The sequence below is a fragment of the Engystomops pustulosus genome, chromosome 4 (genome assembly GCF_040894005.1).
Source record: "Engystomops pustulosus chromosome 4, aEngPut4.maternal, whole genome shotgun sequence".
In the NCBI taxonomy this organism is placed as follows: Eukaryota; Metazoa; Chordata; class Amphibia; order Anura; family Leptodactylidae; genus Engystomops; species Engystomops pustulosus.
The window spans coordinates 111,251,217-111,276,783 of NC_092414.1; the positions used below are offsets into that span (position 1 = coordinate 111,251,217).

The 25,567-nt window shown below is 39.2% G+C and overlaps 1 protein-coding gene across 4 annotated transcripts in view; it reads left to right on the forward strand.

The window, feature by feature from the left end:
* The window catches only part of BRD1 (bromodomain containing 1), a 38,743-nt gene extending 16,778 nt beyond the window's left edge, over window positions 1-21,965 (forward strand). For 2 of the 4 annotated variants that reach the window (XM_072147081.1, XM_072147082.1), the window contains exons 8-13: window positions 1,008-1,502; window positions 16,663-16,798; window positions 17,251-17,381; window positions 18,183-18,292; window positions 18,469-18,623; window positions 19,922-21,965. In XM_072147081.1, the coding sequence (XP_072003182.1) occupies window positions 1,008-1,502; window positions 16,663-16,798; window positions 17,251-17,381; window positions 18,183-18,292; window positions 18,469-18,623; window positions 19,922-20,105 (1,211 nt within the window). In that variant the 3' untranslated portion in view covers window positions 20,106-21,965. The remainder of the gene's footprint in view (window positions 1-1,007; window positions 1,503-16,662; window positions 16,799-17,250; window positions 17,382-18,182; window positions 18,293-18,468; window positions 18,624-19,921) is intronic. The other 2 variants (XM_072147084.1, XM_072147083.1) reach the window with 2 other exon arrangements.
* The last annotated feature ends 3,602 nt before the right edge of the window (window positions 21,966-25,567 follow it).

Here is a 25,567-nt window from a genome sequence, read left to right on the forward strand (position 1 = left end):
TGGTAAGGAGTCAAGGGAAGATAAGATGGTGTCTGAACAGAGCACAAATAAGGCAGCTTTGCTAGGAATGTATTTAGTGTCTTACACCTGTACTGTACATTGTACATCAGGTAAGTGGTGCAGGATTGTCAGCTTTTTTTCATGACTTGAATGATTATTTCTGTGATTATGTAGGACATACTTGTAGAGGTCCATGGTCACATCTAATGTCTGCAGATGCCTACAACACTCCTTTCTGCCATCACTTGTAATGTGTATATTCCTCTAACAATGTTTCATCCTATTCATGGTGAAACAAATTCACATCACTAATGTACTCTTTATCACAACTTAAAGGGACATCCTTTTCTTTTTTTAATGGACGGCCTTTCCTTAGCGCTTTGCACCCCCAGCAATCAACTGTTGGAAGAGACTGCTGCATTGAGATAACTGCTGTTTTTTTTTTTTCCTTCATACAATCTTCCAAGTACAGTGCTGTTCATTTTATTGTGGCTGTGCTGTGTATTACAACTTGGCCCTTTTTTTCATTTAAATGGAACTGAACTGCAAATGGACCTGTGGCTTGTGGCAGGTGCTTCAAACATCTGATCTGTGGGGTGCCAGGTTATCTGTCGTTGATGCCCTAGCCTCAGGATAGGTGGTCAAAACGAAGTCCTGCAATACCAGTCGAATGGTGGCATATACTTCTGTTTAGATTCTTGTTGTCTTGTATAGTGGCATTATTACCTACTGAAACTCCTAAAAGACGTAACTCTTGACAACTGCGCAGCTGGAAACTCTAGTGGTATTAATGTTAGAGAAGTAGATCATTACAGAAGATGTAAACTTTATCACACAGTGAGAGTTGCGCCTTTATAAAGTCAGTCCAGCAGTGTTTGACTGTTTTCTGTAAAGTTTGTCACTGTTTTTAAGTAACGTTTAAGTTTATTAGATTAGAATTGTATCATAGAGAACGTTTATAATTTCATACAGTTTTCAAAAATGGCACTTTATTTATAATTTTTCAGGAGATAAATCTCCCCCTAAACTTGAACCATCTGATGCATTACCTCTACCTTCAAACTCGGAGACTAATTCAGAACCACCAACCCTCAAACCAATAGAGCTCAATCCCGAGCAGAGTAAACTATACAAACGCGTCACATTTGATAATGAATTACATAGCACTACTGTTCAGGATGAAATGGTAAATGGACACAATTCAGAACATTTACTTAAGGACAGTAATCTAAGTGATTCAACAGATTATGAAGTAGCGGAGTCCTCAACTGATGTAAACAGACGTACATCTTTTCTCTTCCGCAAATCAAAAAGCGTAAGCCCCCAAAAGCCTGCAAAGAACAATGAAACACAGCCAACTTCACCACAGCTAGGGCCCAAAACCTTTTTGTCTGTAGTCCTTCCAAGGTTGGAAACACTCCTACAGCCACGGAAAAGGTCTCGGAGCTCATGTGGAGATTCAGAACATGACGATGAGTCCCCTGTGAAGCGTTTGGATACAGGTAAATACATTTATTTACTTCTCCCGTAAACTTAAAGCTATAGTGTTTTATTGGATGCTATAGTCAATATGGCCTAAAAGATTAAAGTTATTTTTCCATTTCTTAAACTTTGTCCGTGATGTCATTAACCTTTAGTTTACATTGTTACCTGCAATATTATATATACTGACATGTTTAATAAGCATCTTGCACTTACACATCTTAAAACCCCTAACATATACTGATACAGTGCATGCAATATAGCTTTTTTCCATAGGTAATACTACATGTCCTAAACCTTTGTTCTTCCTCATTATTCAGTTATTTGTAACTACTAAGACGCTGTACAAATGAAAATACACAAGGACAATAAAATAAAAATGACAAAACTAAAATCATGCAAAACATGCAGAATAGAAGCCAAATCTTAGAGACTGATTAAAACCAACCACTGCATACTTCCCAGCTACATGGAAGACGTGTGGAGACTGGCTTATTTTTGGTTGTCTGTTTCTCAGAATCGGTAGGCTTTGTGCCTGGATGGTAGGTAAGTTTAGAAGCGCTCTCTTGTGAGGACGAGAGACTGAGTTTGTATAAGTTAGCTTCATACAAGTCTGCCTTAATCAACTTATACTAACAGGTTGTAGTCACAACAAATCACAGCATGTCATATTTTTAAAAATATAAAAAAGTTGCAGAAACCATATGGGGAATATTGTAAAAGAAACTCTACTTCTGAAAAATATTTTCTATGTGCCCCTGAAAAAAAACTAAGCCACAAATTGTTTTTACCCTTTAGAATATAAAGGCACAAAGAAACAAACCCTGTTAAGTTCAATTCTTACTGTCTAAAACGCAGAGCATGCAACAAATTAAAACTCAAATAACAAGTTCATTATTGCCAGGGCTGAGGAGTTAAGTCGTGAAAACATGGACAGACTAAACTCTAAAAAAAAAATATTCAACAAATTGGTTCAGTTTGATGCAGGATGTTTTGAATACTTTTTCAGAAGAATATGGGGAAATTCTGAAATGTCCTTTAGGGCCCATTCAGACTGGCGTTTGATGTATGGTATCCGTTGTGTGTGTGTTTTGCCCAAAATGTTGCTGGGCAAAAAATACATTAGAAAACAATCAGCTGTTTTGCATATGTTAAAAAAAGATGGCATACAGATGTAAAAAAAAAAACCTGATGCGGATATAATACGGATGTAACACGGACACACGTCCATGTGTTTTGCGGACACTCAACGGACACACCTGTCTGAATAAGCCCTTATGACTGTTTTATTCCTGATAAAAGGATTTAGGCCGGGGGTGAACAACACATTGTCATACTTCTCAACTTCAAGGGGCCACACCAGTAACCAGCAGACTAGATACACCAACATCCACTGTACAGCATAAAACGCCAACAAAGAAATTATAAATACTAGAGCACAGTAATACTTCATTCAGAGCATACAATAATTACAGAACATATAGTAACAGTGGTGACCCCCAAAGCAGACAATGATAATGGAGAGACCCCCAGAGCAGATGATAGTTGGCTGCTGTGGGGGGTCTTTATTATTATCATGGTCTGTAAAAAGGAAAAAAAAAACCTCTCCTTTTCTAGCTCCTCTTCTGCTCCCTACACCATCACACTGCACCATCCTATTCTCCATGTGTGCCTCAGTTCTGTGTCCTGACCTGGTTTTATGTATCTGTCTTAACCCAGAAAAGGTCTGTGCCAGAAGCAGGAGAGGACCTAGGAGAGCAGTATAACTGACACATACTTGCAACTCCTGGATCCTCTCGTGCTCCTGGGGCAGCTCTGTTCTGGGTCCCGACTCCGATACATTCAACGAACGTCAGAACATGGGATGCATGGTGGATCTGCAGGAGAGGACTCTGGAGTTCTGAGGATGTCTTGGTGATACCTGGCCTCCTGCATCAATCAATACTTCCATCAGTTATGGACTGTAACTTCTGATCTGTAGCGGAGGAGCTTCACTGCTGAAGAATAGAACTTCTTAGAACTGCTAGAGTCATCCGTAAAACAGGGCTGTGGATTCGGTGATCATTAAGGTGGAGTCGGAGTTGTTTGGCTTACCGACTCCACAGGCCTGATAATTGCAGATTTAAAAGTTTTAAAGTGGTATTCCTATGTGGTCATACACATTAAATTCAATAAATTTGATGTATATTTTTAATCAACATCCAAATTAATATATGTGTGAAGGTAATTTCCCATAAATGTAGACATGTCGTTTCTTAGAATCAAGATAGATAGCCTTTGTTATGGCTGCACTCTGGCAGCACTGGTCATACATGTGCTTTGGAGGCACAGACCACCTGGATTCATTCTTCTGTGGAACATGCTTTAACTCTTGGCTATTTCTTGTGCTAGAACAATGGGAGGAATTAAGACTGGTGTTTAGAACTTAAAATTCCTCTACCGGTGCCCATATTCACAAGATGCTCCAGCCTCTTAGTGAATTTCTCATTACTCATTTGGTTTCTCCGCCAGAAAACTGGTGGAGAAGCCATAACGCATCACCCCATTGTGTTTCTTGGCAGAGAAATCCTAATGAATCTCTCCCTTTTGTGCAAAGAAACACAATGGGGTGATGCGTTATGGCTTCTCCACCCGTTTTCTGGCAGAGAAATTACATGAATATCCTTGTAACCGCCAGTTTCTTGCCACTCAGTGAGTGGCAGATGGCTCAAGGCTGGGGTGTGAATGCCCATCACACCAGTAAAGCGGTATTGGCTATAGTAGAAAACTGCCAGTTTCCATCTAGTCTACAGGTCGGAACTGGCAGGGTTTGTGCACATATTTAGAGGCTGGAGCCTCTCAGTGGATATGGGCGCAGGACCGAAGGTGGGGGGAATTTTAAGGCTGTTTATGGGAAATTATCAGCACACATGTACAGTTCAGTACTTCTAAACAATCTTCTTTGCTGAGACCTAAGCTGCTAAAAGACTACTTTAGGAATGTTATTTTAGCTGGTGACAGGTTCCAATAATATGTTTAATTTACATTACCTGTCTCCCTTCCTGCAGCATGTGGTGAGTTCCTGGAGAGAGGGGCAGCTGCAGCCTGTGTTCCTGTGTCAGTCTCCTCTCCTCCATACTCATGCAGCTCCCTGACCCCTCCACACTTTTTGTTGTGTGCACTGTGTAGGAGAGGAAGAATTCATGAGGAGACTCAGGCACAGAAAGGCTCATTCACTTGTCACTCTTTGGGTAACCGGGAAGTTCAGCAGATGCCTTCACTCTTCCCAAATGAATGCGGAGTCCAGACTAAGAGAATAGCTCATCTGCTTACATGCAGGAGAGCAAAGAGGGCACACAGAAGTTAAGTCTTCACCCTGTGTATCACACTGCTCTGCTCACACACACACTTGTACGTACACATACGCACACACCTGTAACATTGTCAAAGCCTAGAGATAAGTGGGTGGTGAGCAGGGTAGTCTTGGTGATAACTTTGGGCCACATGTATCACTCGTTTTTTCTGTTGTTTTTGCGCCTTTTCATTCAGGTGCACCGTTTTTGCGCCATTTTTGCGATTAAGCGCCAAACTAGCTGCGCAGCAAAAATAACCAGCTTTCCCTCATCTATCTTACCAATCCAGATGTTTTGCTGCGCCTAATGATATTCATCACTTGCAACGTTTTCATTTAGGCGCAAAAACACTCCAGCCCGAAGGTGGCGTTAACTGAGAAGAAAGCACTGAGCCCCTTTGCAGAACAGCTCATTTCTAGCAGCAGAGCTCAGCCAGACACTAGAACAGATAATAGACACTACATACACTGCAGACACTAGAACAGATAATAGATACTTTAAATACACTACAGACAGGAGCTGCAGACTCTATTTACAGTTCATCACCTTCTATTTACAAAATATTCTGCAAACGCCTGAGCTCAGAGCAAAAGAGCTCAGAAGTTTGCAGAAACTACAGACAAGTGTCCCCCATGTAATTCTGCACAGTATCTGAGGGGGATACTGTGCAGAATTACAGGGGTGCAGCAGGAGATCAGCACTGGGGGATCCCCTCCAGGAGAAGCCCCTGCTGAGGAGGTCACTGGGTGCAGGGTGTCACACACCTGGGTGCTGCTGTGAGTGTTATCTTCATTCTGGGCTGTGGGAGAAGCAGAGAGGAGCTTGTAGCAGGATCACATGTAAGTGCCTGAATCTAACATTGCGCCTAAACTGCGCCAAAATTGCGCCTAAACTGTTTTAAAGTAAAGTGATTAATAAGAGGCAAAAAATATACTGATCACAGATGGTTGTAGCTTGTGATAATTCTGTCAAAACAGTGCGCCAGAATTTAGGCGCAACTACTACACTTAGGCGCACAAAAGTGATAAATGTGGCCCTTTATTCCTTAAATGGAGCAGCTGTAGAGGTGGACTGTCTGTGGGAACATGAGCGCAGAGCTGACATGAATGAGCTGCTTCTTCTAATTACTGAGCAGAGATGGTTCGAATTACTGAGCAGAGATGGGAATGAGCACTTTGCATAGTCCTATTCCTACACCTGCTGACTCTGGAGTCTCCTGTTTTCACCGTATGGTTTCTTCTTGGCAAGCAGAAGATGGGTGCTGAAGGAAGCAGGGCATTAGCAGACACCGTCTGCAATAAGGTAATGAATGTAGAACAATGTTAGTTTTCAGCTATTGCAAAAAGTTTACACAATCTAACTTTCAAGGGTCGTTTTAATAACTAACTGTGTTGGAAATGAAGACACCATTTTTTTTTTTTTAAGTAGTCCCCTTTAAGAAAAATACACTTCTCCCAACGTTCCTGCCATTTTTTTAACCCCTCCAGACAAATAGGATTTGTTGAACTCTGCGAAATACGCCAAACAATAGTGTTGAAACGGCAACTTCTTTTTTCGCTAAATGCGGCCATGTCTCTTTCAATTGTTTTGTCAAAGCGGTACAATAACTCACTGTAGTATCGTCCAGTGATCGTTCTTCCTTTTTCTAAAAGATCCATGTGGATGACACAGTTTCCCATCCCCAAAAATCGTTGCCATGACCTTTCCGGCTGATGGGACAGTCTTCGCCTTCTTTGGAACAGATTCACCGGGAGAAATCCATTGTTTTAATTGTTGCTTAGTTTCTGGTGTGTAATATTGAATCCAGGTTTCGTCAACGGTGACAACTCGATGCAAAAATTCCTTCAGATCTCGCTTCAATTGCTCCAAACACTGCTTCGAAGTTAGCAACCGCATCCGTTTCTTAGCCACTGTGAGCAATCGCGGCACCCATTGGGCCGACAATTTTTTTTATTGGCAACTTATGTAAAATATTAATTGCCGTTCCGGTCGACACACCTACGGTATCTGTACTTTGCGCATGTTGTGGACTTTTTACTTTTGCTTTTACCTCCTCACATTTTTTTCCCATCCAAAAACAAAAACCGAATTACCGAACAATGCTGCTTTTTCCAATCTTGGTGAAACTCCCAAAGCGCGTCTTACTCAAATGGCTGCCAAATCCAAACTAACCTATCAATCGGTCTGCAATTTGTTTTGCCGTCGTTTGATAGATGACAGCACACGATGATAACTCCCAACTTCCCTCAGGTACGCCCTCTGTCGTCAAACACGTGTGAAACACTTGCCCTCTTAATTTAAATAAAGTTGAAGTACGTTGGTGGGCATCTCCCACCGGGGTCTCTGGCTATTACATGTGCCTCTCAAGTGCTTGTGGCTACCTCCCTCTTCTCTATTTAAGAAATGTTGTGGTTGCAGTGATTATGAGCTCTGTACTGCTGTGAGATTTTGGCATACAGTGTGGCAGGGAAAGTGCAAACTGTGCAGGGGGGCTGTCACAAGTTCTACCAGTGTTAATCATTTAACTCCTTCACGGTCGGGTCCAGGTGCATGGAGAGAGCTCGCGGACCGAGCTCTTTCCATAGCCGATAAGTCTTTGCTGCATATTGGTGCTACCACCGGTCGCGGGTGGTTTCCTGCTGATGGCTGCGGTTTGACGCTCCTCGTGACTTCTTACAAAGACCCGAGGTTGTCTCGTTTTAACCCATTCATTACAAGGTGCTAATTCACATTGTAATGAATGAGGAAAATCCCCTTATACTGCCATACTGTAGTATGGCAGTATATGATATGATCGATCAGACAACCTAGGGTTAAAGTACCGTAGGGAGTCTGAAAAATAGTAAAAGTAAAAATAAGTTTTAAAATAAATTATAATTTTAAAAAAAAATACAAATTCAAATCACCCCCCTTTCCCTAGAACTGATATAAATATTAATAAACAGTAAAAATCATAAACACATTCGGTATCGATGCATCCGAAAATGCCCGATCTATCAAAATATAATAACGGTTTTTCACTGCGTTTTACCCCGTAACGGAAAATGACGCCCAAATTCGAAAATGGCATTTTTTTTTTTTGCCATTTTGAAAAATCTAAAAAAAAAAATCTAAAAAGTGATCAAAAGGTCGTGACAGTCCTAAAAATTAGAACCATGACACTACCCACCACTCCGTACATCAGTTATTGGCGCCAGAACATCGCAAAATCAAAAAAATTTTTTTTAAAGGGGTTTCAATTTTTGTAAATGTATGAAAACCTTATAAAACCTTGGTTTTTCGCCATTTTCACTGCATTTTAAAATTTTTTTCCTGTTTCCTAGTGCATGGCATGGAATATTTAATACCGTCAATATGAAGTGCAATGTGTTACGCAGAAAATAAGCTGTCACAGAGCTCTTTATGTGGAAAAATAAAAAAGTTTTATAAATTTTTGAAGGTGGTGAGTGAAAAAACTAAAAAGGGTCAGGTCGTTAAGGGGTTAAAGGAAAATCTACCATGGGATACTAAAATTAACAAAGTACAGGCGGTCCCCTACTTAAGAACACTCGACTTACAGACGACCCCTAGTTTCAAACGGACCTCTGGATATTGGTAATTTATTGTACTTTAGTCCTAGGCTACAATAAACAGCTGTAACACTTATCACAGGTGTCTGTAATGAAGCTTTATTGTTAGTCCTGATTCTTAGGACAATCCAACATTTTTAAAATCCAATTGTCACAGAGACCAAAAAAGTTCTGGCTGGGATTACAATGATAAAATATACAGTTCTGACTTACATACAAATTCAACTTAAGAACAAACCTACAGACCCTATCTTGTATGTAACCTGGGGACTGCCTGTATATTACAAAGTTTACAATGATCACTTGCTCTATTCATTTATGAAAAGAAAATTTGCCTCAAAGATTTAGGCTACATTCACACTAACGTATGGGGGACGTATATACGGCCGACGTATATACGGCCGATATACGTCCCCCATACACTTCTATGGGCGCACGGCACCCTACGGGAGCGGTACGGTGCGGCACCGTACCGTTCCGTACCCGGGAAAAAGATAGGACCTGTCCTATCTTTTCCCATAATACGGCGCTGTGCGCCATAGGTTGCTATGGAGAGGGGCGGGGGTGAGCTGCGCTCACCTCCTCCTCCTCTCCCCGTGCACTGCCGTTGCCTGCTACGGTACGGTACGGGCGGGCAACGGCAGTGTGAATATAGCCTTAGCTGTGCCTTTAATGAAAATTAAACTCTTGCTCTTAGCAGAATAAATTTGGAGACCAAATTACAAACTATCTTTAAGTCCGTCCCCAGGTTACTTACAAGATAAGTTCTTTAGGTTTGTGCTTAAGTTGAATTTGTATGCAAGTCAGAGCTTGTATATTTTATAATTGTAACTGCAAAAAAAAAATAAAAAATTTGTCCCTGTGACACTTTCAAAACTTTGTGCAGTCATGGGATGAAGAATTAACTATAAAGGTTCATTTCACTACAGCTGATCATTGTAGCCTAGGACTAAAGTAAAGCATCCAGAGAGCCTTACCAGGGGTCCGTCTAACTAGGGGTCATCCTTAAGTAAGGTGTCCTTAAGTCGTGGACCACCTGTACTCCAATTCTTGTCCCAGTTTACACTTAAGGTTGGACAGATTTTCATAGACCCAAACTTTTCTGTTCTGGACCAAATGACATGGTAGGTTTATCTTGCCTTATGCCACCTGTAACAGAAATTTAAATAATCTCTTACTGATTTATAGACATGACACAGAGTAATATGTTAAATGGGTTGGGCACTCTTTTACATCAGTTTCCTATGTGCCTTTACTTCCTTGTTTATAATCGCTGATTCAGCAGTCCTGCTACTTACTTTTGTACTGTGTGCAGACTCTGCATTCTTTTTTTTTTAAATTTGAGCTCTGCTGAATACGAGCTGCAGCAGGAGAATATGATTTGTGCTGCCCACTCTCTTCTTCCTGTGTCTGTGTGGACGGACTCTGAAGAGACATAGAGGGTGATGCCGTTATGGACATCCTGGAACAGTGAAATATACAGACGCGTATAATGGAGGATATTTATTGAAGTGGGCAACTGTGCACCTGAGATGAGTTTTGTGTGAGACCATGTTAACGGGGGTGAAGGTATACATGATTAGAAGAACTACAACACACAGCAATTTTCTTATTAAAGCATTGTTTAAGCGTACATCAGTTTTCCAGCTTTATGTCCTTTAACCCCTTAATGACCTTGGTGCAAAATGTTTAGGTTAATTTTTTTACATTCTGCTATGAGCTTCTATGGAAAGCTTTACATATCTAAACAATTTTACTTAGTTTCTTTTCATGAAATGTGAGACTTTAACTTGATAGTTTTATTAATTAATTTTTTTTTCTTAATAACTGCAGATCATTGACTACCGATGTGAAAAAATAAGCTTTTTTTGCCCATTTTTCAATTAATGTTTTTTAATAGTACTTGTAGTAAAACTGAATATACTTTTACCAAAATATGTTATGAATATGTACAGCGTTATTCCATCACCCTTTCCCAGTTTCAGAGCTACAGATGCAGAGGGTGCATGTACTGCCTTCAGCTGGATGGGGGCCACACTTCAAATGACTATATCTCCTGAGCACCTAGAAACACAATTCTAGTGTCCATGTTAAAGCTGTACAAAAAAAACCCTAGGTGCCAGGGTTCAGCAGATATAGCCACTGTCATTTCATTTATAAACGTCCTTTCTGCACATAACATGTGCAAATAGGATGTATTCAGCCGTATGACGGTTGTAAAGGGGTAAAACATCATGCAATGCAGGCTGAAGACCTACACAGAGCTGCACAGCGGAGCAGAGACTACAACAGAATTATGATGTTAAAAAAAAAAAGGAATCTTTTACTGCAGCTTGTGTGCCCATATATCCTGTTCTTTAGCTCTCAGATCCACTTTTACAGTGTTTTTTATATTTACATTTTTTTTTTTTAAATCTGATACCAGAATCTTGGTTCTGAATCGTATAGAAGCCAAGATATAGGTGTCTAGTATAACTTTTACCCTGCCTTCAAAGAGTGCCATATAAATGACATTTACCGTATATACTCGAGTATAAGCCGAGGTCCCTAATTTTACCACAAAAAACTGGGAAGACCTATTGACTCGAGTATAAGCCAAGGGTGGGAAATGCATTGGTCACAACCCCCCCCCCCCCCCCAGTATAGTCCGTCAGCCCCTGCCCCAATATGTAGCCCGTCAGCCCCTGTGCCCTCTTAAAGAGCCGGAACCCTGGCCGGTTATGGAGCCGGATCCCCGGCCCGTTATAGAGTCGGATGATTAAAAAATCTAAACTCACCTTCCCGGCGGCCCGCGCAAGTCTTCTATGCGATCCCTCTGGCTGCGGCGCGCAGCTCTGACGGCAGCCGCTGACATCAGTGTGTGCCGGCTGCCGGCACACACAATACGATCGCGGCGGCTGAAGTCAGTGACTGTGACATCTCACTGACCTGGTACTGCAGCCAGAGGGATCACATAGAAGACCCGCGCGGGCCGCAGGAAAGGTGAGTTTAGGTTTTTTTTTTTAGTCTGCTCTTTGACTCGAGTATAAGCCGAGTTTGTGTTTTTCAGCACTTTTTTTGTGCTTAAAAACTCGGCTTTTACTCGAGTATATACGGTATATAATTTATACATTTATATATAATTCATTATTTAAGTTAAACTTTATTTTACTATATACCTGGTTTCTGTTCATTTTACCATTCCAGTATCTGGCTTTTATAAATTGTTACTGTCTCACCCTCTCGCCTGCTACCTTAGTATTTGTGTAAATGCTTATATAGCCCGTGCAGAGGGCTTAGGGTAAACCCACAAGCCTATTAGAATAATTTTAAAAGTTGATTTTGGAAGGAAGGAGGTCATGTATGACAAATATAAGTAGATTACCACAGTTGTAGTTTATCATGGTAGATTTCGTGTAACACCTCTGTGATCGAGGGTGAATGCTACCTGATCGTCCAGGTCAACTTGCAGTTCTATTCTTTAAATGATGTTACTTTTTTTCATGACATGTGAGACTTTAACTTAATATTTTATCAACATTTTTTGAAATAAAATTGGCAAATAACTAAAAATAACACAAATTCAGAAGTGCTGTCTCGACCACAGCTGCTTCACAGTCCCCTCAACAATATGTTCATAATTCTTACCTGGAAGACCTCTTTAAAAAGTTTTAGTGATACAATTGTATAAACCATTTCCAAAAATGTTTATATGTATTGTCAATCCATCACCCTTTCCAGGTACAGATTCAGAGGATGAATGTACTTTTACAGTGTCTTCTGTAGCTCCAACATTCTGCCTTTAGCTGACAGGCTGGAGGGGGGCTCACTTCATCTCTCTGGAGAGCTGTATTTGTATCTTTATTTACTGCAAATTAAAGAGAACCCGGCAGGCAAAATAACCCCCCCTAATCTAAATAGATTTTCATAAACTGCCATTAGAAAGCATTGCTTCTATCCTTTCATTGTCCCTCTACATGCCTGTAAACTTAAGCAATGAGGTCCTAAAGCTGTATGCAAATGACCTGTGAAATGTCCAATGAGTCATTATCATATTCAGCTGTCCAGCTTATTCATGAGTGGGACGCACAGCCACACCCCCAGTACTTGACGGACAGCCTGTATAATGGTGTAATGGCTGCTCCATGTGCTTGCTGGTGTTAGCGTCCCCTGCAGCCTGTGTGTGTGAAAGATACAACAGCTCCAGGCAGCCATGTTATTTTAGCATACTATTTGGGGAAAAAAACCCCATTTTTTTCAGATTTTTCCTCCTCTAAAACCTTGGTGCGTCTTATGGTCCAGTGCGTCTTATAGTCAGAAAAATATTTCGCTGTCCCACTGTTCATGGGAAATGATGGATAGGTTGGCATTCAATCTACCAGTTGGGGTATGTCCTTAGACATTCTGACACTGTATAATCAAACTATGTTTGGGCACACCCCTTGTCAAGTAGTAGGGAGCACAGTTGATCATAATCCATTATATTAGTGGTGAATAAAGGGGACAAAACAAAAAACTTACTTAAAACACAATACCACACAAAGGGGTTGTCTAGTTGCATTCAATTTCATACAATATACTCCAGCGAGCTATATACGAAGGTGGTTCAATAAGTACCCGTTTTAGAAATTAAGACACCATTTTTTTCAAAAATAGTTTAATTTTTTTACCATAGTCCCCTTACAAAGATGCACTTCTCCCAACGTTCCTGCCTTTTTTTAACCCCCCTCCAAAAAATAGGATTTGTCGAACTCTCCAAAATACGCATCTGTCTCGGCGATGACTTTGTTTGAGCTAAAACTTTGTTTGCGCTAAAATTTTTTCCTACAAGCAATTTCTTCCTGTTGGGGAACAAGAAAAAGTCGCTACTAGTCAGAACGGGTGAATACGGGGGATGCGGCAGCAATTCATAACGCAATTCATGCAGTTTGGCGGCGACAACTCCGGATGAATGGGCTGGTGCATTGTGTTGAAACGGCACCTTTTTTTTCGCTGAATGCGGCCGTGTCGTCTTCATATTTTTTTTTTTTTTTTTTTGTCACAGCGGTCCAATAACTCGCTGTAGTATTGTCCAGTGATCTTCTTCCGTTTTCTAAAAAATCCATGTGGATGACATTGTTCGCAGCCCAAAAAATTGTCGCCATGACCTTTCCGGGCGATGGCTCCGTCTTGGCCTTCTTTGGAGCAGATTCACTGGGAGAAATCCATTGTTTTGATTGTTGCATAGTTTCTGGTGTGTAATGATGAATCCAGGTTTCATCAAGATGACAACTCAACGCAAACTCTTCTTCGGATCTCGCTTAAATTGCTCCAAACACCGCATCCGCTTGTTGTCCACCGCAAGCAATCGGCACCAATCGGGCCGACAATTTTTTTCATCGCCAACTTATGTAAAATATTTATTGCCGTTCCGATCGACATACCTAAGGCCTCTGCTACTTCACGCACTTTCGATCGGCGATCAGCGAGTATCATGTCGTGGACTTTTTGAAAGATTTCCTTGGTAACCACGTCTGTTGGGCGTCCTGGTCGTTCCTCTTAAAAAAAAAAAATAACTGATGTTTGCCCTTGTTTAAATTCGTTGAACCAATATCTAACTGTGGTCAGAGATGGCGAAGTGTCCCCATAAACGGCGTCCAACTTTGTTTTAGTCTCCTTGAATTTTTTCCCAACCAAAAGCGAATTATCGGACGATACTGCTCTTTTTCCATCTTAGCGAAAATCACAAAACACTTACCGTATATTCCGGCGTATAAGACGACCTGGTGTATAAGACGACCCCCCTACTTTCCTGTTAAAATATAGAGTTTAAGATATATTCGCCGTATAAGACTACCCTTTTTCCAACGCATACAAAACACCGGTAAAAATTAAAAAAAAAAAAACATTTGAATTTAACATGGTCCTTTTTTTAATTTAAATTCTTATGACATGCAGGTATATAGCAGGAAAACTGTCGCTCATAAACATAAGGCATACAACAACAACATTACCATCGTCCATTTTACTGTAAATGTTACTATACTGTACCTTAAATTTTTATTTTATTAAATATTCCATGCCATGTACTCAGAAGCGGGAAAAAAATTCCAAATGCAATGAAAATGGTGAAAAAACGCATTTGTGGGCTTGGATATTACGTCTTTCACTGAGCGCCCCAAATGACATGTCTACTTTATTCTTTGGGTCGGTACGATTAAGGGGATACCAAATTTGTATAGGTTTTATAATGTTTTCATACATTTACAAAAATGAAAACCTCCTGTACAAAAGTAATTTTTTTGATTTTGCCAACTTCTGGCGCTAATAACTTTTTTATACTTTGGTGTACGCAGCTGTGGGTGGTGTCATTTTTTGCGAAATTTGATAATATTTTCAATTATATCATTATATAATTTTTTTTTTTTTTATATTTTTCAAAATGGCAAAAAAGTGGCATTTTCGACTTTGGCCGCTATTTTCCGTTACGGGGTTAAACGCATTGAAAAACTGTTATCATATTTTGATAGATCGGTCATTTTCGGACGCGTCGATACCTGATGTGTTTATGATTTTTACTGATTATTTATATTTATGTCAGTTCTAGGGAAAGGGGGGTGATTTGAAATTTTGGTTTTTTTTATTCAAATTTTTTTTTTTTAACTTTATTTTATTTTTATTTTTACTATTTTTCAGACTCCCAAGGGTACTTTAACCCTAGGTTGTCTGATCGATCCTATCATATACTGCCATACTACAGTATGGCAGTATATGGGGATTTTCCTCCTCATTCATTACAATGTGCTATCAGCACATCTCCATGCAGCGCGACCCGACCGCCGCCGTGAATGCACGGCGGGCGGTCAATTACCGGCGTATAAGACGACCCCAGACCCGACAGAAGATTTTTCAGTCTTCAAAAGTCGTCTTATACCCCAATATATATACGGTACTTACTTTCTTACTGAAATGGCTGCCAAATCCAAACTAACCAATCAATCATTTTGCAATTTGTTTTGCCGTCATTTGATAGATGGCAGCACACGATGATAACACCAACTTCCCTCAGGAACGCCCTCTGTCGACAAACACGGGTACTTATTGATCCGCCCTCGTAGCTGATGCGCTCTGTTGACATTATATTACACCTAAACCTCTATATATACGAGCTGTGGCAACAATTTTTGACACCCCCAGATGCATTCACAACCTGTCGCTTCACCCATTAGTGACAACAGGCCCATCTGTTCAATGTCCAGTTGCCAGAGATAGGCACGCATTGTTCTCTACAATTTCCAACATTCTCATACAATTGAATGCAGCGGCAACACGCATGCTTCCTGGGCGGGACTCTCGTTCTTTAGATTTCCTTCCACTGATCCAAACCCTAACCATTCAGCTTGTTATCCCCTATCCTGTGGGTAAGGGATAACTTTGAAAACTTAAATGATTTTCATGGTAAGGTATTTTATAGTCCAGAACTGAAGGGATATTAGCAATCCGAGCTGTCCACCTATACTTTCCATGGACATGTGATGATCCAAAATGTTAGGTAATGTAAATTTCACTCATGTTAATTTTATTGCCTCCAAAAAGGATGCAGTGCACTGTTAAACATCTTACTGCGGCATGCGGGTGTTAATGGTACACAAACAAATATTTATTTCTGACCAATAGCTCAACAGGGTATTTAATTCATACACCCCAATAAAGTGTGCAAAACGTAATTACTGTAATGATAAAATATATATGTGAGTATTGTTGTGTTAAGAACACAGGTAATACCAGGCATCTACACAGCCTTAACACAACAATTTGTATATATTTTATTACACTTTTAAAAGTTAGGTTTTATTTTTAGCCCAGATATGTGTATGTATTGACTGTCTTTGCTAGTTTATTGTTGTTTATGCAGGTGTTGAGCTGCTACCATAGGCATTGGGGTGTGTCTAATGAAACAAAGGTTTTCTCTTTGATCTGTGGACAAATTCTGGTGTTTAGGTTTGTGAAGAAAATGTGCAGAAAGAATTGATGGACTATGTTAATTTGGTTCAAACACAGATATTTGCTTTGTTTTGGGATGGTATTTTGAGTCTTGCTTTGGATTATTGGCCAGCAGTGACATGTATACCATCATCGGTAAACTATATTATAATGCACAGACTTTATACTAATATGTTAATGCAGCCATGTATGTAGTTACAATTTTTATTTTAGATTTTGCAATGCATGATATGTGTCCCCTATAATCTGAGATTTCTTGGTAATATTTTGCTATTTTTAACAGTGTAGTTGAATAGATTTTTATTCTTGTATTTCAGGTCTTCCAAATGGCTTTGAAGGAGGAGACAAGGAAAAAGATGTAGAAGTAACCCCTGTAAGGAAATTGGAACCACGCAGAAGGTGTGCTTCAGAGTCAAGTATCTCCTCCAACAATAGTATGCTGTGTAACTCGAGGTACATTTTTATTTTTCCTTATCAAATCTAGCATTTTTCACACCCATAACCCCCACCAATTTTCTTATTTAGGGCTTGTATATATCACTGTTAGGACTTCACTTTATTTACTTTAGTTATTTTAAGCCAAAACCAGGAGTGGTGCAAGTCTTTCCAGTGATTACACAGAGGAAAGGTAAAATGGAAACACTTGCCCTCGTTCCACCACTCCTGATTTTGGCTCAAAATAATGATTAAAAAAACTGAAAACTAACGGACATGTGAAAAGACCCTTGGTCCAAATTCCCTGATTTTAACTGCCTTAATAATGTGTTTTTTGTTTTTTTTTAAATTGCAAGTTTTCTAAGTGTAATAGTATATTTAGACCCCACATTGAAAGTCAATAACCCCCCCCCCCCCCCAACTCCCAAAAATGACATTTTGATAATCTTTTTGGTTGTTCTCTTGTCTAGCACCTTTACTCTGCCAAAATGTGGCAAAGGTAAACCTGCACTTGTACGACGACACACAATAGAAGATCGAAGTGAGCTGATATCATGCATTGAAAATGGGAATTACGCAAGGGCAGCAAGAATTGCAGCAGGTAGAATGATTTTTTTTTTTTCTACACCTTACCCTTCATTTTCCTGTTTATTCAACTATAATCCACTCTAGAGATGCCACTGGTCCATGTTTATAGTGGCATGATGGTCCTGGGTTCTAATCCAAACATGAATAGGGATTGTATGGTTATAAGAAAACAAAGCACCCAGATAATACATGATTGATAAACCACGTTAATAGAAGTGATATTGTCTGTGCACAGAGCTGTAAAATATGATGGGTCTAAAGAAATAACAGGAAATGAAAATAAAATTCTGCTTTTGCTAATATGAAAGGATGTGTGCGGGAATACATTTTTATATATGGCTGAGGGAGCTCAAAAAATGTTAAACCACTCATACTCATGTCTGTGCACCTGTGTTGTTGCCGGTATCTGATTGTATACTGATTGTATACTGATTGTATACTGATTGTATACTGATTGTATACTGATTGTATACTGATTGTATACTGATTGTATACAGCCGTCCTGACACCTGTGACTGAAACCAGCAGTTACGGACCGCGCAGCGGCTGCGAGGGAGCACTGAGAGAGGCGAGTATTAGAGGATTATTATTTTACCTCTTCCCTCCCCCAGACATATATAATTTTTTTTTTTTTTAAATTCCAGTGCAAGCACTTAAATGTCTTTGCTAAAGCGCACATCCTGTCTACAGCTAGCATCAATTATTCTTAGTTTTGTATCTAGGAATATGGTTATTTTGCTGCAGTATTTTGAACGCATGCTTAAACCCTTCCAATTTCTTTGATGTGTTTTTTTTTTTTCTTCTTAATAAAAAGAAGTTGGACAAACAAATATGTGGGTGTCTGCAAGTGCGTCTGCAGCCTTTCTTGAACCTTTAAAAGTGGTGTGGGCCAAATGCAGTGGCTATCCTTCTTATCCAGCATTGGTAAGAACTGCTACATTTATTTTTATTTTTTTTTTTACATTTTTTTAAGACATTTAATTCCATCTAGTGTCATATAGACATTATGCCATCTAATATTTTATACATAATAAAGCGATTCAAGTAAAGTTATATCCTAACAGAACATGTGTATAAGTGTAATACATTTATTCTTTCAGATAATAGACCCAAAGATGCCCCGTGTTGGTTGTCATCACAACGGTGTTGCTATACCAGTTCCACCCATGGACGTGCTAAAAACCGGAGAACAGATGCAAACGAGAGCTGAAGAAAAGCTATTTTTGGTTCTGTTCTTTGACACTAAAAGGAGCTGGTAAGTGTATAGACTTAATGGCAGTGTGTGACAAGGAATGTTCGCTTCTTATATTTTCTTCCATTATGGAGTATGGAAACAGAAATCTGTTACAGATAGCACTTGGAAACCCTTCCTTTTCCCATTATTATTTGATTATTTTCCTCCATAATGGGAAAAAAATGCAAATCTGTATCAAAACGGTTATCATTTACATTGTAAAGGCACATAAAAGGGCAGTACCATTAGCTTTTACCCCACTATGAGCACTGTCAGAGGATGGAATTTCTTACTAGGTTTTTGTGTTAAGTACCTGTTTTACAAATCTCCTCCATAGTCCAATGCAAATTGAGATGAGATCTTTCAAATTGCATCAGGTTTGCGGTTTTGAGCTACAGAACCATAGATGCTGGCAGTTAAAAATCCAATTTAATCTGCAGCTCACATTCTCTCCTATGTTTATCTGCATGTATCTGCACATCCCTGATGCGATTGGATAGAGGACTATACAAGATGTCCTATAAGAGCCCAATAAATGGGCATCTGAAATGGTGCTCCCCCTCCAGTCTCCAAATGTGACTCTTCTCTATTTTTCACAACACTAGAGAGCCAGACCTTGTACCTTGTTCCCTTACACAAAAAAATCTCCAACTAACAAGTTGTGGCATATTATTTAATAGGGTTGGCCACTTTCCTCTTTTTGCAGTGTGTGTTTCAGTTTGAATGGGGGGGGGCAGGAAATTATGTAATCTACCAATATGCATTCATACATATTAAATGTTTCTTTATGTAAAGTGAAGCCCGGATGAGTAACCTGGTCTGCAAGTGTTTTGCAAGACAAACTTGCATTTTACAAACATTTAGCTTGTAAACCACATTACAATGTCATAATAGAAACATTATGTGAGCTCTCGCCACCCTCTTCTGTACTGTACCTCCCTCCTCCAAAAATTTGTATAATACAGTATTGGAAGTAGAAGAGATGCTAGGGGTTAGATGTACTAAATAATACATGACTAAATATTTTTGGGGCGTGGAACGAATTGTCTGTTTAATGTTTTCTTATGGGAAAACTTTGATATACAAGCAGTTTGGATAACAAGCATTTTCCAGAATGTACTTTATGCTTGTAACCGAAGGTTCCACTGTGTGTGTATGTAATTTATAAATCTATAAACATGCAAAAATAAGACCAAGTTAAAACAGGTTTACAATTTTGTACGTGTAACTCGGCATACATGAGAAAACTTGGTGGTCTTTTTCAACTGTCAGATTGTTTTGATATCTGTGTATTTTAAACTACTTTTTATATATTCTAGGCAATGGCTTCCGAAATCCAAAATGGTTCCTCTTGGCATAGACGAGACCATCGACAAGTTAAAAATGATGGAAGGACGGAACTCAAGCATACGGAAAGCCGTGCGTGTAGCCTATGATCGCGCCTTGAACCATTTAAGCAGGGTCCAAGGCGAATCAGTCAGCGACTTTAGTGATATTGACTAAAGAAGGTGCAACGAAGACACAACACGCCTCATGTACTCTTAAGCTTTATTTCTAACCTCTTCCTCAGAAAGAATGTATTGAAGACACAATTCCTAATCTTTGAATGGGTGAAGATGTTTTTGTAAAGGAGCATGAACCTATTGCTGCCATTTGGATGATTTTATCTAATAGTAGAATGGAGGAGCTTCCACTAAAGTTGTTAAATGTTATTATGTTTATAGTGTTCATAATGTGTACATAAATGTATATTGGGAAACACTTAACTTATTCTGACCGTTGAGCTGATTCATAAATTCCCTTCAGGCTAAAGCCTATCAAAGCTTTTTTTCTTTCTTTTTTTTTTTTTAATTTGACTTTAAAATTTAGAGATTTACTTTTATTTTTTTAATGGTTGAGCCTTAGAACCACTTTACCTAAGGATTGTTGTGTATAATTTTTTTTTCAAATTTTAATATGCTAGATTGAAACATGGCTATGTTCAAAATATATTTAAGTAACTGCTGCCTAGTGTGTCCACTTTCCTGTTTTGACTACTGTAACGATATAAGTATTTTAAATGATGAATTTACCATTGTGAAGAGTACAATGTGCTATTCTGTATGAATATTTTTATTTTGCCCAGGCACTGAAAAATCTCCTGGCCTTTGGCTGATGAAGCTGTGTCTAGATCCTTGCAGTTGTGCATCCTTTTTTTTTTTTTTTTTTTTTTTGCTGCTTATTTAAGAAAAAATTCCTGTGTCATAATATATTTTCGCCAATGGACTTTTCTAATTTAGGCATAAAATAAAGCATAAAATAAATCTGTGTTCCCTTGCAAAGGTGATTCCTCTTTGTTAGACACAATGGCAGCCCATTTTTTTTTTTCTTTTTTTTGGCCCGTTAATTTTAAAAGGTTTCACTTTTTATATATTTTTAATCTTTTGGAGGAAAGGGTTTTTCAGCACATTGTTCTCTTTCAATCCCCACTACCTTTCTCCCATAGATTTTATTTTTTTTATATACATACATAAATATAAATATATATATATTAAATGTTTAATTATATGTGCCTGGGTTGTTTGTTTAAAAGCGTTAATTTGCTTTAAAAATTAATTTTGTCAAATTCTATTAACATATTTTATTTTAGGCACATAACTGTCCACATGCTTCTGAAGAAATATGCATCAAAATCTGTTATGGACTGTGAGATTGCTGTTCTGTATTTTGTTTTCTTTTTTTCTTTTCATTTTTTCCTAAGGAAATGGGTTTGGGTAACCTATTATAATTTAGAAGCTTGGTAGCAATAGAACCTTTGAATACATTTTGTATGGTACATGTGATGTATATAGAATTAGTACTTTATTTTTAAGACTTAAAGCATTATGTTAGGGACATATATGTATGGTGGGTTTCCAGAGCTGCATTTTTATATATATATATAAAATAAAAAGTCAAGATTTTGATGTATGTTATAGCATCTTGGCGCTGTTCTGAATTGGTATTGTATAGAATCTACAAGGAACACTTAAAAGAAATTTTAAAAAAATGTCCATTACACCTTTTGTTGTATTTTTTTTTTCCCCTGCTTTCTACTCCTAACCATAGTGCTGCCAATCTGCTCACTCGTGTTAGTGCTGAAATTACTAAGACTTCAGACCATGTCGTGTTGGAGATCCAACAAACCAAATGGGTCTTTGTTATTGAACCCTTTACTCAGGGAATCTGTGGGGTTCCCAGTGAATGAAGTCCTATCCACATTATGAAACCTATGAGTTGTATGTAAGTTTTTTTTGTCCTAGCTTTGTATGTATGGTTTTGTGTATTTATTGTTGGCCGCAGGTGGTTTTGTTCACCTTAGTAAAGGGTTCATTTTATTTGTCATTTCCTGCATTTTATTTTAAAAATGCTTCACTGACTTTATTCCCCCCCCCCCCCCCCTTTTTTTTTTTACTGAAGAGGACACTTGTCACCCATAAAATGTTTGCTTGTATGAACTGAATTCTAGAGAGTATGGAGGTAAAGTCTGTACTTCCTCAACTGTTATGTTCCTGGACCAATCCTGGGCAATTGTCCACTGCCAATAGGGTGTTGGCATGGGATCTCTGACCCAACAACCACATATGCAGCAAACTGCTACTTCATGACCGTGTCACTATGAAACTGTTTTATTATTCATCAATTTTTCTTGTTTTTTTTGGGGGGGGGGGTGTACACTCCCCCCCCCCCCCCTACAGGCATTATATTGGGGGGCAAGGACTGTCAGGCTATATAATGGGGGGGGGGGGGTGGCTGTGACAATGCATTTCCCACCCTCCTCTTATACTTGAGTTAACGGTTTAAAAAAAAAAATAAATAGGGGTCTCGGCTTGTACTCGAGTATATATACAGTACATTATTTTTAGAATTTGACCAGGTTGGTTAATCTTTATGACCCACATATGCCATTTAGTGCATTTGACACTCTGCAATGTCCAGTTCTCCTCCTAGACAACTTTTTATATTTGCCTATATGAATCGGGAACATCTAGAAGACCTTCTATTTTGGTAATCTATCAATCACAATCATTGTCATAAACTCTCATATGTTTACTATATCCAGCTTCAACACTTCCTTCCAAGCATAGCTTCTCAACTTCATTTACCAATTATAACCTTTGTTAAGAGGATTGTAGAAGCCCGCAGTTACATGCTGGTGTGTGTGCCCACTCTGGTTGGATCCGCTCTTGTTTTTGCTCCTTATGTCCTTGTATTTACAAAAGCCAGGAACACTCTGCTCTCAACTAACAGCTATGGAGCCCCTCAGGCTCATTTACAATTTTAAAGTCCCTTTTTTTTTGTACAAACTAGGGCATAAGAAACTAAAATAGCAGATCCTGCGAGAGGAGGCACACACCATCATGTAAATGTGCTTGGTTTATAAACCTTCATCTTGGTGTTAATGTCCTATAAAAGGCATCTACTACTAGGATGAAGGACTGGATGCAAATAAGCCTGAAGGGTGTTAATGGAGCTCCTTAGGCTCATTTGCATACATTCTTTCATCCCCGGGGTAGATGTCCTTTACTGATTCAATAACTGCAGAGTTCTATGCTCTATGCTAAAAAATGATCGTTCAGCAATTACAAACAATTGGGTAAAAAAATTACACACATGTAAAACAATTGGAACCTTGTATGCAGCAGATATTTTTTTCTTGTACCCAAAACAGCGGTAGGACCTTATTTTTTCCAGAGAAATAAGAGCGAGGAAAAAAAAAAACTGACTGGCTTTTGTTTCAAAGCACATCAAGATAGGTAGGAACCTTTAAACAAGTTGGGATCACTAACCCAGGATTTCCTTCTTCTGTTAAATGATGGCATTTTGTTTTTCCCATAGGTAAAGTAAAAGCTATTTACTTTATCAGTAACTGCGGATACGAAAGTAATGTTACACTTTTCCATTGCCTTGTAATGTCTAGAAGCACATGATATGGTAGTGGGGGGGGGGGGGGGGAGGGACCAAATTTCTTAGATCATGTCAAAATGTTTCCATGCCTATAGTTAAAACCATTGGCTCTCCTGAAAAGTTTAATTTCTTTCTAAGGCTACATTCACACTAACGTATGGGGGACGTATATACGGCCAATATACGTCCCCCATACACTTCTATGGACGCACGGCACCCTACGGGAGCGATACGGTGCAGCACACGTACGGCACCCTACGGGAGCGATACGGTGCAGCACACGTACGGCACCCTACGGGAGCGGTACCCGGGAAAAAGATAGGACCTGTCCTATCTTTTCCCGTAATACGGCGCCGTGCGCCATAGGTTACTATGGAGAGGGGCGGGGGTGAGCTGCGCTCACCTCCTCCTCCACTCCCCGTACACTGCCGTTGCCCGCTACGGTACGGGCGGGCAACGGCAGTGTGAATATAGCCTAATTCTTCAAGTGTGAAAATATCGCACCAAAATTGTTTAACCCTTTAACACTCACTGATGGATATAGCCGCCAGCAAGCTATTAAGGATGTATGAAGTAGGCTCACAGTGCATATTGCAACTAAACCCCCCCCCCCCCCCCCCCGCAATCGCGGGTGTTAACCCCTGGATTGCTGCTTGAGGTCTCCGCACCCCATGATCAGTTCCCATAACAGCATTTGGGTCTTCGTCAGACCGAAGGCTGCATGGCTTCTGAAGATACGTTACAATGAGCCAATGTAAAAATTACATATACTGCAATACAGTAGGATTGCAGCAAATGGTAGGAACGATCAGACCATATAGGATTAAAGTAGTTTAGAGGCTTTAAAAAAAGGTAAGTTACTATTTTTTTTTATTTTTTTTATTCAAATCGCCCCCTTTCCCTAGAACTAATATAACTGATATAACACTAAATAAACCGTAAAAATCTCAAACTTGTTGGGTATTGCCACGTCCTAAAATACCCAATCTATCAAAAATAACTTTTACCCCATTTTACATCTTACAGAAATTTTTCATACAAGTTGTTTTAAAACCTTTATATATTTGGTATCGTCGTGATCGTACCAAACCAAAGATTAAAGTAGACATATAATTTGGAGTGCAATTTCGCAGTGAAAGCCGTAAAAATTGAACCACAAGAAAGTGATACAAATGCATTTTTTCACCAATGTTCACCACATTTGGATTTTTTTTTTTCCACCTTCCCTGTACACTGCATGTAATAGTAAATAATGCCATTTAAAGGTAACATTTGTTAAGTAGAAAATAAGCCCATGCACAGCTCTGTACACAAAATGAAAAAGTTATAGATTTTTGACTGTGTGGAGCAAAAAAAGGCTGTGTCCTTAAAGGGTTAATCAGAAGACACCCCCCACCAACAGTGGTAAAACCTCCAAATTTGACCACATCTTTTCCAACATACACTACTGCCCTTGATGTTACTAAAGCTTCTATTTTTTTCCTCAGCAGTAGTGTTAGGTATAAGACGTACCATATATACTTGTGTATAAGCTGAGTTTTTAATAGCAAAAAATGTGTATAAATAAAATTAAACTTACATACTCGCTTTTCAATGCTCCCCCTGGTTCCACTTCCATCTTCTTTTCACTAATAATGGAGCGTTTCTGCCAGCGGGTGCACATTATGTCAGTGTTGCTGCTTCTGACATCATAGTGCGCTGGCTGCCAGAGAGTATGAGCACAGCTCTGCCCACTTTGTTACAAGTGAAGAGAAGAAGGAAGAAATGGCCTAGGCTTATACTCAAGTATAAAAGGTACTGTATATTCCGGCGTATAAGACGACCTGGTGTATAAGACGACCCCCCTACTTTCCTGTTTAAAATATAGAGTTTAAGATATATTCGCCGTATAAGACTACCCCTTTTCCAACGCATACAAAACACCGGTAAAAATTTAAAAAAAAACTGATTTGAATTTAACATGGTCCTTTTTTAAATTTAAATTCTTATGACATGCAGGTATATAGCAGGAAAACTGTCGCTCATAAATATAAGGCATA